We start from the raw sequence: 15,381 nt of genomic DNA on the forward strand, positions 1-15,381 counted from the left end.
ATATTGAATGTTTTGAGGTCTCCAGCTGAACGATACAGTGAAATAAGATGTCATTACTATTAATTTCACCATATCTTGCCATTTTTAAAAAGATGATAGCTTTGGGAGTCTGGTGGTAGTGCAGCAGGTTAAGTGCATGTGGCGCAAAGCACAAGGACTGGTGTAAGGATCCCGGTTTCGAGCCCTCGGCTTCCCACCTGCAGGGGAGTGGCTTCACAGGCAGTGAAGCAAGTCTGCAGGTGTCTATCTTTCTCTCCCCCTCTTTGTCTTCCCCTCCTCTCTCCATTTCTCTCGGTTCTATCCAACAACGATGACATCAGTAACAACAATAACTACACCAATAAAACAAGGGCAACAAAAGGAATAAATAAATATTAAAAAAAACTTTTTAAAAAGATTATTTAAAAAAAAGACTACAGATTTAAGGCATGCAGCTATCACATCACCTCTTCAAATATGCACAAAAATCCCTAGACAGAGAATTAAACTGAATCACAACATAAAAATTTAGAATCCATATTATGAACATGTAGCTTTACATTCCCTAGTTGTGAACCTAAAGTTAAGTAATATTTTAAAGAGGGAAAGATGAAAGTTGTTTGGACAAATTAACATTTGAGTAAATGACTTGTCAAAAAAGAATACATACAGCCTATATATTGAAAAGATTCAGTTTGTGTTTTGAAAAACTTCGAGACATACAATTAATTTTCCCCCTCTCGTATTAATTAACTAGTGATTTATATGACTACATTTTACTAGGAGTGTACATAAACACCATTCCTACCACCAAAAGACTGTGACCCATCCCTCCCACCCACTCCCACCCCCCACTGTCCCAGGAAAGCTGCATGTCTACCCCTCACCACAGGACTGTGTCCAGAGACTTCACGTGTGGAATGACAACCCTTCAGCTTCATTACTCGGGTGAGACCTTTCCTTTCATAGTATACTCTAATTCCATCTCAGGTGGTTCACTTTCTAACAAAGTCCCAAAACCTAGATATATACCAGTTTCTGTGAGAGAGAGCAGATGTTCACACGTATCCATAAACTACTGCAAAATATATACCTGAAAGCAGAAGTACACTAGAGTTCGCAGTGAGTACCCCCCTAACACTTCCTCTCCACTATTCTAAGCTTTGGGTCCATGATTACTCAACAATTTGTTTGGTTTCGTATGTTAACTCTCTTTTCAGTCACCAGGTTCCAGATGTCATCAGGAGGCCGGTCAGGCTTCCCTGGACTGAAGACCCCACCAATGTGTCTTGGAGCTCCGCTTCCCCAGAGACCCACCCTACTAGGGAAAGAGAGAGGCAGACTGGGAGTATGGACCGACCAGTCAACGCCCATGTTCAGCGGGGAAGCAATTACAGAAGCCAGACCTTCTACCTTCTGCAACCCACAATGACCCTGGGTCCATGCTCCCAGAGGGATAGAGAATGGGAAAGCTATCAGGGGAGGGGGTGGGATATGGAGATTGGTTGGTGGGAATTGTGTGGAATTATACCCCTCCTACCCTATGGTTTTGTTAATTAATACTTTCTTAAATAAAAAAAAATAATAAAATTAAAAAAAAGAATACATAAAAACTAGAATGACATATCATTTTTTTTAAAAAAAGAGTCAAGGTTTGTTCTTGAAGTTCAAGAATAAATTTCTGTACCATAAACTTTAGTTTGCTGATATATATATATATATATATATATATATATATATATATATATATATATATTCTCCTGAGATATAAGCTGGAATAATAGATGATTTTTCTAGATTCTCTCTCTTCCTCCTGCCCCATTTGTATGCTTTGTTCATTCACCATAAATACTATGGGACAAGCCCAGAGCAAAGAATCTTGACCATAAAGTGCTAGTAGCATAGAAACCGATGACAAACCTTAATACCATTCAAAGGACTTGGTGGCTTCCTGTGAGTATAAATGACAGGTAATAATACAAAAGAATGTGACCAGCCCTCTGAAGTAGTCAATGTACCTAGTGAACTTTTGTTTGATTCAGATCATGTACATCTGACTGGGTTACTTAACATTATTGTAAAAACAGAAATGGCTTTACTAGTCCCATTTATTTTCTTTCTAGTCTGTTTAAGAACTCTAAATCATTTTGAAATTTAAAATGCATATTTTTAGTACAAAAACAATATGTTCATTCACTGTGTTAAAATAGATAATAGGAGAAAATATATCTTGTGTTTAATGTTGAACATTTTATTTAAATGCTAATTTGGCCTCAAAAGTCTTTTAAAAAAGATTTATTAACATAACACAGGGAGAGAGGAAACCAGAGAATCATCACCTGAAATAACAAGGATTGAACTTCCAATAGAACTTGCTAGCTCATGCATGCATGCAAGTCCAGCATACTATCCACTGTGCCACTTCCCATGCCCTATGCCTAAGAAACTTATTATTTTTAATGTACATTATTTACAAACAGTTGTTGTGAAAGAATGCCATGTTTTATTTTTCTTACTATCAGATCATTGTCTAGCATTATATTTAAAATCTGTGGCATAAGAAGAAAAAAATATTTTAAAAATAAAGTTAAACATATACCCCCCAAAAAAAAACACCAAACACTTCAAAGCATATTTATAATGTTAATTATTATTTTTAAAAATATGTATGTGATTTATTTATTGAAGAAAGAGAGAAATTGAGAGAGGAGAGTTGGATAGAGAAGGAGAGAAAAGGAAAGACACTTGCAGCACTGCTTTACTGCTGGAAAAGTTTCCTCCTACAGGTAAGGATTGGGGCTCAAAGCTGGCTCCTTGTGCATCATAATATGTGCGCTCAGCTGAGTGGCCACTGTCTGGCTCTGGTAACTATTTTTTGTGACCAGAATTATTGCCTGGGCTGCACACCTGGAGGATTCTAATATGTTCAGCAAACTCCCCCCCCCCATTTTGTTTTTTACATAGAAGGTGAGAGACAGAGAGACACCACAGATATTTTTACTCTTAGTAGTGTGGTGGTAGTAAGAGTTGATGAAATCAGGACAAATAGTCAGTTGTTACATGCTCATCCATGATGTAGAAACCAAAGGTTAATTAAGGAAACAAAATTAGAAGCAATAAACTACAGTCTCTAACTCGATAGCCAAACAACATTTGTGATTAAATGAAAACCACAGGCTAGGGAGATAAGTATGTATAATGGTTATGTAAAAATTCTTTCATTCCTGAGCTACTAAGGGTCCCAAGTTCAATCCCTAGTACTACCATAAATTAGTGCTGTGGTAAAAGAAATAAATGAAAATAAAACGAAAACCACGTATATCTTGATCAGCTGCGTCAGCCAAGGATTTTCAATGTTGGCCTGCCCTGAGTCCAGGAGAAGCATGGGTAATGGGTTGCTTGTTGAATTTTCATCACCAGTTTGACATACAGAAGACATGATCACAAATATGTGTAGGATGGAGACATAAAGAGTGCCAGGTACTGTGACTCGCTAACCATTAGCATTAATCTAAGTGTGAATGTTATCAATCATGATTCTTAGCAGATTCCATATTTGTGAATTCATCCAGTCTCAAATTTTTTTTTGAAAGCCTGAAATTACTACTCATGGAGTTTTCACAGTCACTATGGACATGCACAAAATGGTGAAAAATTTTGAGTCCTTTGATATGCGTATTCCCAACTGAGGTCAAAATGACAGTGTCCTTTCTGGTCTATTCAATGTCATATTTTTGTTGGTGATTTCTCAATTTAAATAGGACCTGCAAGTATGACAGAGACCCAAAGCCCAAGAAAAATGGGTTGTGGTTGCGTTTGACTGAAGGAAAAAAAAATATTTTAAATAGTTCTCTGGTATGAGCTATTGGGCATAAGTTCAATGTTAATGAATACACAATATATTAATATATTAAGTATATATTCAAATAGAAATACAAATAAAACAAGGTTATTGATGGCTAGATCAGTGAAAATGTTATGACCTTAGGCTCAGGAATTTTAGCCTACATTTCCCCTAGGCTTAATAATTCAGTGTTTGCTAATTCAGTATTTGAAAAAATATATATGTATATAGAACAAAACTATCATCAGTAATGAAAATAAACTATCAGCTAGGTCATATACCAATCCATAATAATTGTTTCAGAAGCACTGAACTTTTGTTCTGTCCTATTCCTCTTATGGTACTCTATTACCTTCTACCAGTCCTTTGGCCCCCACACTGGCTATGTGCTCAGTCCCACAGGCACCTACCTCCTCCCATAAATATAAAATATTTACCCCTGCTTTCCTCTACTGGAATCCTCATAGCCATTTTATGATTACACACTTTCAATTACCTTTCCAAAAGAAGTCACGAGTGTTTAGCTTCTTCTGTGATCATACCATTGGGATTATCTTGAGTGTCACTCCACCTATCTCTTGTCCTATGCCTTGTAGAAAGAACTCTCTTGACTCCTTTGGTAACTTTGTGATGCATTAACTTGAATAAGTTAAGTGACAATCTCCAGAATGCCTATTTCCCAGTATGTTTCTGTAAGGGGAAGTTACAAATGCTTTTATCTTAGGTGAAATGAAGGACTGTAAATTTACAGCATATATAATCTTTATCCTGGTTATTCATTCCAATATTAACCTAGGGTCTGCTGTACAAGAACTGTACAGATGTGATTAGTATTTCTAACCAGTCAACTTTACGATAAGCAAAGTAAGGATTATCCTATGTGCATCTAGTTCAATCAGTTGTAAGGTCTTACAAGGTCAATGTTATTATATAAACCTATATTCTTAGGGGTTGGCCATGGTACAGCAGGTAGGATGCACATGGCACAAAACACAAGACCAGCTCAATGATCCCTGCAGGGGAGCCGCTTCGCAAGCGGTGAAGCAAGTCTGCAGGTGTCTTATCTTTCTCTTCCCCCTCTGCCTTCCCCTCCTCCTTTGATTTCTCTTTGCCCTGTCCAAAAATAACAACAGCAATAAGGGAAATGATGATAAGAACAATAACAACAAGGGCAACAAAATGGGAAAACAATGGGCTCCAGGAACAGTATGTTTATAGTGCAGGCACTGAGTCCCAGCGATAACTCTGGAGGCAAAAAGAAAAAAAAAAAGAAAAAACCTATATTATTTATTTATTTATTTGCCTCCAGGGTTATCACTGGGGCTCGGTGCCTGCACTATAAATCCTCTGCTCCTGGAGGCTATTTTTTTTGCCTTTTGTTGCCCTTGTTGTTTATTGTTATTATTGTTGTTGCCATTGTTGTTGGATAGGACAGAGAGAAATCGAGAGAAGAGGGGAAGACAGAGAAGGGAGAGAAAGATAGACACCTGCAGACTTGTTTCATCTTTTGTGAGAAACCCCCCTGCAGATGGGTCCTTACTCTCCTTGTACTTTGTGCCATGTGAGCTTAACCTGCTCTACTACCTGGTCCCCAAAATCTGTATTCTTAATTGGCATTAAGAACTTGGTTCTGTAATAATAGCTCTATCTGTGTGGTTCTCTGAATGAAAAAGGAAACCTACAATGGTAACATCAAGCATAAGTGAAGCCAATTTCTGCAAAATAAACAAAGACCAGAGTAATCCTGGTCAAGTATCAAGGGCAAGAAGTTTCCATACTTTGTATTAATCAGACACTGGGTGAACACTGCCTTAGTGCAATGTTTGTAACATTGGATGAGTTGGCTCACTTTGAAAGAGGGCAATTCTGAATAACAGCTGTGGCTATGAGATAGTAGTGTCCAATATTGGTCCATCAGCTTGGAAATAAGTGCCTTGACCCTCATGATCAAGCATCCAGGATAATTCATAAAATATTTCTGCATTTATCTGTTTATTTTCAGACAATAATTAGAACATAAACTCCAAGAGAATTGGGGCCTTGTCTTTCTCATATATTATTATATCCACAGAATGTAGAACAGCCTGGCATGGTATTTCCCGAGTATTTGTTGACTAAATGATTGAACTAAGTGAGTAATTAAAGCATATTTATAGATGCTACATTTTGTAAACTGACAATCACTTGGCACATTACAGGAAATACAAATAAATGAAAACGTAAATTAGGAAAGCATCCCAAAGTGTATCTCTGCTGTCACATTTGAGTAAAAAAAAAAAATCTCTGACACAAAACTGTTCAGTTTTCTGAAACTGAAACCACTCCTATAATGCATTAAATATATTGACAAATGGTATAAATAATATAATCATTCCTAGGGATGCCCTTGTACTTTTAAGTATGTGTGCAATGAAGTAGTTTGACTATGTTTAGTGTCAGCAAATAGTAAAAGAGATACTACGATTGGACGAACTCTTACAGTAGATGATTAGACGAACTCTTACAGTAGAATTGGCTCATGAAGGCAAATTTAGTTTTGTACCTATAACTCAACATTCTTTTTCAATTGCCTTCCAACAGATGTCTGCTTTTGATTTTAAACACAGATTTTTAAACATTATTGCAATACTATAAACCTATAAAATCTTCTGGGGGAAATGTTCTAATCTTATTCCATTAAATATTAATATCCTCCCATGTGGAGAGAGAAAAGTCTGGAATGTCATCTTGTCCAGACTTTAAGTATTGCTAACACACAATGTCACAAAAACTCAACTTAAGTAAACACTTACTTTTTCCCACTTTGAAGAATTATAATATGGGGGGCCATGCAATGGCACCCAGTTAAGTACAAGGACTCAAGTTCAAGTCCCTGTTCTCCACCTACAGTGGGGACACTTCATGAGTGGTGAAGCAGGTCTGCATGTATCTATGTTTCTTTTCCCTCTCTATTCCCCCCTCTCCTCTCAGTTTCTCTTTGTCTTATCAAATTAAAAAATAAAATAAGAAAGGAAGGTAAAAAAGGTCACCAGGAGTGGTGAATTTGTAGTGGTGGCCTGGAGGCAAGGAAAAAAAAATATATAATGTGTGAGTTTGGGTAAGAATGGCAGCAATTAGGAGATCTATGGACTTGCTTCCCATCAAAACAAGCATAATTAGTGAAAATAAGATAAAATAAAAACAATCAAGTCTCTGGAACTTGTGCTAAGGGCATGCACCAAATAAACAAGCACTTATTCAACAAAAATTCTATAAAACTCTATAAAGATAGTGGCATTTAATCTCTGAGCCATACCCTTACATCCACTTTCACTAGGGTTTGATTGAATCTCTATCCTGGGTGAGTGTAGCCAAAGTGGAACTTCCTCATTCCTGAACTCCCAGCCAGGGCATGTAGTTTTGCAAGTGGAAGAACAGGTACTTTAAGTTGCAGACTCTAAATTTGGCTCAGAGGTCAGGGATATTCTTTGCTTATTCAGTCATAAGAAAGAGGTATATTTTCTGATCACTTTCATTCCAACTCTTAAGCTCAAGTTTCATATCAGAGAGACAATCTGAGATAACTGGAAACTAGTAGTCCTGTCAAGTGCTCAGAGCATTGACTGAGACATTTTTCCTCTCATAGGGAGAGGAAATACATAAGAACAGGTATCTACAAAGTTTCCCCCAGAGGAACTAATTTTGTTTGAAACAGGAAGTGGGAAGTTCAGGTGCTCTAAAAAGTTATATGGATTATTTTAGTAGTAAACAGGTTAAGAGGTTGGTGCATCTAGAAGAACAACATAACCTAAACCAGAAGTGAGTAACCAGAGAGAGCCAATGAAAGAAACAGTTAAAAAGCCCTTCTGGGAGTTAGGGAAGGGGTAGGGAACCCTCAGAAAGCATCCTCCAAAAGTATCCCTGAGAAAAGACCATGATTCAGTTATATCAGCCCGTAGAAGAATTTATACATAAAGGAGTTAAAGAGAATTCCACTAAAACCATTGTCACCACAGGGTGACTATGAACAAGCTCCAAGTTAGTTGACCTGTCTGTAGAGGAACACCAAAGTGTCACTCTGCAGGGAAAATAGACCACTAAAGTGGTTTCTCTTTGTTATTAAACAGATAAACAGGTAAAAAAACAAGAGATGGGGTAGGGACTAATCAGTATCAGGTTTTGCTATATTATTTAAAGTGTGCCTGTTTCAAGAGAAGAATTATGAGACATAAAGAAACAGAAAAATGTGACACATAACAAGGAAAATGAGGCAGCAGAAATTGTCTAGGCTCAAGGTAGTAACTTGAATCCAAATGAAAAAAACAAGAACAAGGTAGTTTCATAATTATGTTGTCTTGTCAGATAATATAAGATTATAACAATATATAAGAATAACTTTAGTACATGTGATTAAAACAGTGTAAATCCAGAATTGATTCTGATCAGATGTCTTGGGCTCTTGGAAAGGTCATGGCATATTTTCCTATGTTTTTATATGTTCAAATGTGTTATTATTTTTCCAACAACCCAATATATGGTAAGCCTGGAGCTATACCACTAAGAAATGCTAAAAAGAAAAGCATAACTATAATTACTGTCATAGACAATAAAAATGGAGACAAAACTGGGAAGGATAAAACTATAAGAATGCTGAGGACTGAAAGTAAGCATAGAAGATAGGAAGAGACACAAAAAGGTTCTTCCTTAGAAGTTTCAGGGAGAGAAAGCATGACCCTGCCAAGAACTTAATTTTAGAGTTCTAGCCTCCTGAACTATAAGAGAGTAAATTTATGTTATTTGAAGATAACTAGTTTGTAGAAAGTTGCTATGGCAGCATCTAGAAACTATTAAAATATCATAGACTGTTACTGCAAGTTTTTGGAAATGTCTATTGATACTTGACTTTTTCTGAAAAATTGAAGTGAAGAAGTCTTTGTAATTACACCCATTATTCTGGGGTGAATTCTCTTCCTACCCCAAAATCGCATGCTTATATTCTAACTACTAACTCCTCAGAATGTGACTTTGTTTGGAAATAGGATTATTAGATATAATTAATTAAGATGAGGCCACACAGGACTAGTGTGGTCTCTAATCAGTATGATTGGTGTTTTTGTAAAAGATGGAAATTTTGATTCAGGTCTGCAAGCAAGGATAGTGCCATAGAAAGACTTAAGTTACATTGCAATTCCTAGTAAGGCAACTACCAGAACCCAGAAGCAGCCATTGGACATGCATGGTCTTTAGTGCCTGCAGAGGGAACATGGTTCTGATACTTTTTGATCACAGATTTCAAGTCTCCAGAACTGTGAGACAATAAATTTCGATTAAATCTCTCAGTTGTGAGTAGTTTGCTCTGGCACCCCTCACAAAGTAACATACCCATGATGCCATTTCCAACTTCTAACAACTGTTCACTGGTTTATCTCATTCCATTTTCATAACTCTGCACATATACATATATATATAAGCAAACATAGATATATACATATAATCTCTAGTTAAATATAAATTTCAGGCTCTTGAGTCAAACAGTGGTGCACCTACCTGAGTGCACATATTATCATAGGCAAGAACCCAGGTTCAAATCTCCTGTCCCTACCTTTAGGTGGGAAGCTTCACAAGTAATGAAGCAGTGCTGCACATATCTCTCTCTCTCTCTCCCTAAGTCCCCATCCCCTATGCATTTCTCTCTGTCCTATTAAATAACAAGAAAGATAAGTAATTTTAAAAAAGGATAAAGCTTTCTATTAAAATCATCCAGAACTTGGAAATAATGAAGAAAAATGACTATTGCTATGTGAATTTACGAACTCATACTCAAGATGTATAACAAGCTGTCTGCATAATCTGCATCTCCAAGGAAATGTGACTTTGACATTATTTTTTGTAGTTGATTAAGATCTAGATCCCTTAAAAAATTGTGTTAATCTGAAGAACATCAATAAATTGAGATTTACTCTTGTTCTGGTACAGACTCATGATTTTGTCCTATAGAAAAGATGACCCCAAAAGAAGACCACCTGGGACTGCAACAAGACAGGACTAGAATGACTTCAGGAACCCACCAAGTCACGGTGAGTGCAAACACGTGTGGCTCGTGGAAAGAGAGGAGCCTAGGGAGAGATTAAGTGGCTGGTAACAGTCCAGCAGTTTACAACTTGAAACACCACCTCCAGTTTGTTTCATCAACAAAAAGACAGCTGAAGGGAGAAGTGGACTCCCCTAAGACTCACCAAATATAACTGTGAGTCTCCATTGCTACTGCCCTGAGAATATGGAGCAGTGGGGGTGGGGGTGAGGGAGGCCCTGTGCTGACACCAGGGGACAGAGAACTAACCAGGAAACTCAGGAGAAGACCTATATCTTGGTGGCCTAGCGGTGGGGCTGTGAGAGTCTCTTTGCAGAACCACTGGATTATCTCTGCCCCGCCCTGCTTTATCTCTTGTTTAGGAGTCAGTGAGTAAGGTAAGAACCCTACTTATAGTTTAAAAGCCCTCAGGCTCCCATAGCCTATAGGGAAGAAAAAGAAAAAAGGAGGCTTTTAAGCCACTGTGCTCCAACTCAGGGCTTAACATAATATTAAAACAATTGTCAATTTCCACAAAGGTGAACCCTTTAATTACCTTACTTAGACACAAGTCAATCCAGGCAAGAGTGATCAGTAATTTAAAAAGTACTGAGAGAGGAAACTCATACCATAATATATAAAATGGTTAAACCAACAAGAAGAAATACTGGAGAAATGAACCAGTACAAGAGTCCAGCTAAAGGCCCCCCAAAGGTTGAAGCACAAAATAATGAGGTCAATATCCAAACACTAGTTAAGAAAATAATCACAGGGGTGAGTAAAGAGTTTGAAAGAATTGTCATCAGAAATGCAGAAACAATGAATGAGACTCTGGAAGAAAACACTATCTCAAGGTTATTAGAGAGCTGAAAGCTGAAATAGCTGAGCTAAGAACACAACTAGTTGAACAAGCTAAAACAGTCTCAGAACAGGGTAACAAAATAGATGAACTCCAGAAAACAGTAGAGGGGAGAAAAAATAGAATAAATGAGGCTGAAAACAGAATTAACAAGATCTAGGACAAATTACAGTCAACTAAAAAAAAGAAGTAAGAGATCTCAAAAAGAGATTAAGAGATACTGAAAACAACAGAGACATATGGGATGACTTCAAAAGAAATAACATATGCATTATTGGCTTACCAGGGGATGAAAGCATTCCTCAGGACATAATAGCTGAGAACTTCTCCAGTATAGACAACATAAAAAACATAAAAGACTCACTGCAGACTATTGTATATTTTTGCTTTCAGGTACATATTTTGCCCTAATTTATGGATACATGTGAATATATGCTCTATCTCAGGGGACCTGGTCTATATCTAGGTTTTGGGACTTTGTTAGGAAGTGAACCACCTGGAATGGAATTAGAAAATTTTCTATGAAAGGAAAGGTCTCACCAAGTAATGAAGCCTGCGGGTTGTCATTCCACAACTGAAGTCTCTGGACACAGTCTGAAGTGAAGCATGCTGAGGTGGCACTCATTGTGTTGATTAGGTTGTGATTGGTGGATGCAATATTATTTGATAAGAATTGAGAGAAGCATGCAGGAAAGTGCGCCCCACCCTAAGGTTCCAGGACTGAGGGAAGTATAGGCTCCATAGTGGAAATGTGAGGTTCCTGTTGTCTTAGGGTTCAAGAAGACAATGGATAGTTACTGTTATCATAACATTATTTGGTAATTGGGTTAACTTTGAAAGGTCCCTTTCTTAGAATTTGCTGTATAATACCTAACATCTTGTATATAGCTGTGCCACCAGTTGCTTCTGTTCTCCCTGGTCTAGGCTTTTGAGAGAGTCAACATATCAAAGTCTCACTCTATGTATTAAAAAAACTCAGTCTGTGCTTTAAAAAGTTGGAGATATACAATAAATTTTCCCCTCTCATTTAATTCAATAGTGACTTATATGACTACAATTTAATAGGAGTGTACATAAATACCATTCCCTCCACCAAAAGACTGTGGACCACTATATTTCACCAAATATAAAAGTAAATTCCAAGTGGATCAAGGACTTGGATGTTAGACCACAAACTATCAGATACTTAGAGGAAAATATCAGCAGAACTCTTTTCCGAATAAATTTTAAAGACATCGTCAATGAAACGAATCCAATTACAAAGAAGACTAAAGCAAGCACAAACCTATGGGACTACATCAAATTTAAAAACTTCTTCACAGCAAAAGAAACCACTGCCCAAACCAAGAGACCCCCTCACAGAATGGGAGAAGATATTTACATGCCATACATCAGACAAGAGGCTAATAACCAGATTATATAAAGAGCTTGCCAAACTCAACACCAAGAAAACAAATAACCCCATCCAAAAATGGGGAGAGGACATGGACAGAACATTCATCACGGGAGCTCCAGTGGTGCAATCGGTTAGTGCACGGTACTTATACAGAATATTCACCACAGAAGAGATCCAAAAGGCCAAGAAACACATGAAAAAATGCTCCAAGCATTTGATTGTCAGAGCAATGCAAATCAAGACAACCATGAGATACCACCTCACTCCTGTGAGAATGTCATACATCAGAAAAAATAGCAGCAACAAATGCTGGAGAGGTTGTGGGGACAAAGGAACCCTCCTACACTGCTGGTGGGAATGTCAATTGATCCAACCTCTGTGGAGAACAGTCTGGAGAACTCTCACAAGGCTAAAAATGAACCTTCCCTATGATCCCATAATTCCTCTCCTGGGGATATATCCTAAGGAACCCAACACACCATCCAAAAAGATCTGTCTACACATATGTTCTTAGCAGCACAATTTGTAATAGCCAAAACCTGGAAGCAACCCAGGTGTCCAACAACAGATGAGTGGCGGAGCAAGTGTGGTCTAGATACACAATGGAATACTACTCAGCTATTAAAAACTGCTGGGCCAGTTTCACAGGAGAGAGACCAGGAACTCGTGGTGGCATGGTAATACAACTCTTTATAAATGAGGGAGCTCCACAGTCGGGTGTGAGTGCAGTGAATTAAGCCATGTGGATTAAGTGCAGTGGATTAAGCAATGGCTACCTCCTGCTCTGCACGCCTGCCCTCCTCCAGTCGGACATGGCAAAAAAAGGAACAAGAGAAGAGGGGGAGGAGGGGAAGAGAGACCAGAAAGGGAAGTGGCTTTACAATACCGTAAGTGGGAGGGGCTAGATATGGTAGAACCTCCCTAGCAACCACCGTTGCTAGGGATTAAGCTGGCGGGAATTAGCAATACCCTGAGGGGATAATGTGGTGGGGAGGAGACCTTTAGTCATTTCTAAGACAAAGCAGAAGATTGGTATGTAAATAATAATACTTGCATGGAAATATGGTGTCTTGTGGGCCCTGCCAATGTTCAACCACATCTGCACAATTTCCCAACAAAAAACAGTAACTTCACCATTTTCAGTGGATCTTAGTTGGAGCTTGAAAAAATCATGTTAAGTGAAATAAGTCAGAAACAGAAGGATGAATATGGGATGATCTCACTCTCAGGCAGAAGTTGAAAAACACAGATCAGAAGAGAAAACACAAGTAGAACCTGAACTGAAATTGGTGTATTGCACCAATGTAAAAGACTCTTGGATGGGTGGGGTGGAGAATACAGGTCCAAAAAGGATGACAGCGGACTAAGTAGGTGCTGTATTGTTATATGGAAAACTGAGAAATGTTATGCATGTACACACTATTGTATCTACTGTCAAATGTAAAACATGAATTCCCCAATAAAGACATTTTTAAAAAATAATAAAATATATATATAAAGAAAAGATGACCTCCCCAGGAAATATAATTGTATTGCCCTGCATCTCTACTAGCAATTTTATTTCTGCTTTCTTCTTTCTCTCAGAAAAAATCTCTTTTAGTCTCTCATACCCTCCTTTGATATAGGTTTGCCATTCTGCCGACTTATTAATGAGTTTAAGGAAAAAACGTTGAATGTCCACAAAGATAACAACAGGTAGAGCATATCCTTTGCAACCTGAGGGCATGGCTTTACTCTTAGCACAGTATATGGCTAGAGCAGTGCTCTGGTTTCCCCCTCTCATCAAAATAAATACATCTTTAAATAGGAACATTGAAATCTTTACACGATTTGTTTGTAGGCAAGTCACAGTTTTAATTTTAGAAAATTATACTTAATATTCCTTACTTAAGTAATTCTTAAACTTGGAGTGTTCATGAACAACAACAACAAATGTTGAAATAAATGAGTTGGATGACTCAGGGTTGCCAGTTCTCATTTACCAAATAACAACAACTTCAGAATCACAAGCATAGAAAACTATCATCTTTTTACACTACAGTTTTGTAAGAGGCAGTGCAGAGCTTTTTAATACACTAAAAGTAGGGTCAAATATAGCATAAAGTATATGTCACTGCAACAATTTACCCCATTCTTATTTTTGTCACTGCAAAGCATATTATTTCTATTCAGAATGATTTGTGCAGTTTCTTTTATTTATTTAAGATTTTTTTCTGATCTTTTTTTATATTCTGACAAATGCTTACTATCTAAAGAGAGCACTGACTATATGCCTCCTCCTCTTCTTCTTCTCCTTCTCCTCCTTCTCCTTCTTCTCCTTCTTCTTCTCCTTCTTCTCCTTCTCCTCCTCCTCCTCCTCCTCCTCCTCCTCCTTCTTCTCCTCCTCTTCTTTTCCTTCTCCCCCTCCCCTGTCCCTCCCCCTCCCCCTCAGACTCAGTCTTATTCTTCTATCGTTTCCAGGGTTCTTGATGGGGCTCAGTGCCTGCACCATGAATTCACTGCTCCTGGAGGCTATTTTTTTCCCTTTTTCTTGCCCTTGTTGTTTTATTGTTGTGGTGGTTATTGTTGTTATTGATGCCATTGTTGTTGGATAGGACAGAGAGAAATGGAGAGAGGAGGGAAAGACAGAGAGGGAGAGAGAAAGAGAGACACCAGCAGACCTGCTTTGCCGCCTGTGAAGAGACCCCACCCACAGGTGGGGAGCTGGGGGCTCTAATCGTGGTCCTTATGTCAGTCCTTGAGCTTTGCGCCATGTGTGCTTAACCCACTGCACTACTGCCTGACCCCCAGGGAGGAATCTTCTATGTAAGACACCGTTCCTGATATTGAGGAAAATATATTTTAGAGGGCTGCTCTAACAAATAAATATGATTAAGGTAGTTAAATTTATTATAAACTAAATAGGATTAAAATTGTGCTAACTACTATGAGAAAAGCACATCAGTTTAATAGTATATGTTGAGCTAGTTAGATGCAGCCACTTCACAGTGGAAACTGTGGCCCTGTTAGACCTAGTAGATAATGCTGAGTTGTTTTCCAAACAAGAACAAAAGCTATTTTCCTCTCTTTGAGACTTAACTATGTGATTGTGCTCCATGAACTTGGAGAGAGAGAGAGAGAGAGAGAGAGAAAGGAAGCCAGTTAGTGTCTTAAGACTTTGGGAGATCTAGTATAGGGGGAGGAGGTGGTGATAGCAGTGATACAGAACTATACCCTGATTATCTCATAATCTTGTGAATCGCTGACAAAAATGA

General features: G+C 38.0%; 1 protein-coding gene across 1 annotated transcript in view; it reads right to left on the minus strand.

The window, feature by feature from the left end:
• CCDC54 (coiled-coil domain containing 54) overlaps window positions 1-13,853 on the minus strand; it is a 51,052-nt gene extending 37,199 nt beyond the window's left edge. The window contains 1 exon segment of the mRNA XM_007522175.1: window positions 13,738-13,853. Within this exon segment, the coding sequence (XP_007522237.1) occupies window positions 13,738-13,853 (116 nt within the window).
• Between the last annotated feature and the right edge of the window lie 1,528 nt (window positions 13,854-15,381).

The sequence above is a fragment of the Erinaceus europaeus genome, chromosome 9 (genome assembly GCF_950295315.1).
Source record: "Erinaceus europaeus chromosome 9, mEriEur2.1, whole genome shotgun sequence".
NCBI classification, from domain to species: Eukaryota; Metazoa; Chordata; class Mammalia; order Eulipotyphla; family Erinaceidae; genus Erinaceus; species Erinaceus europaeus.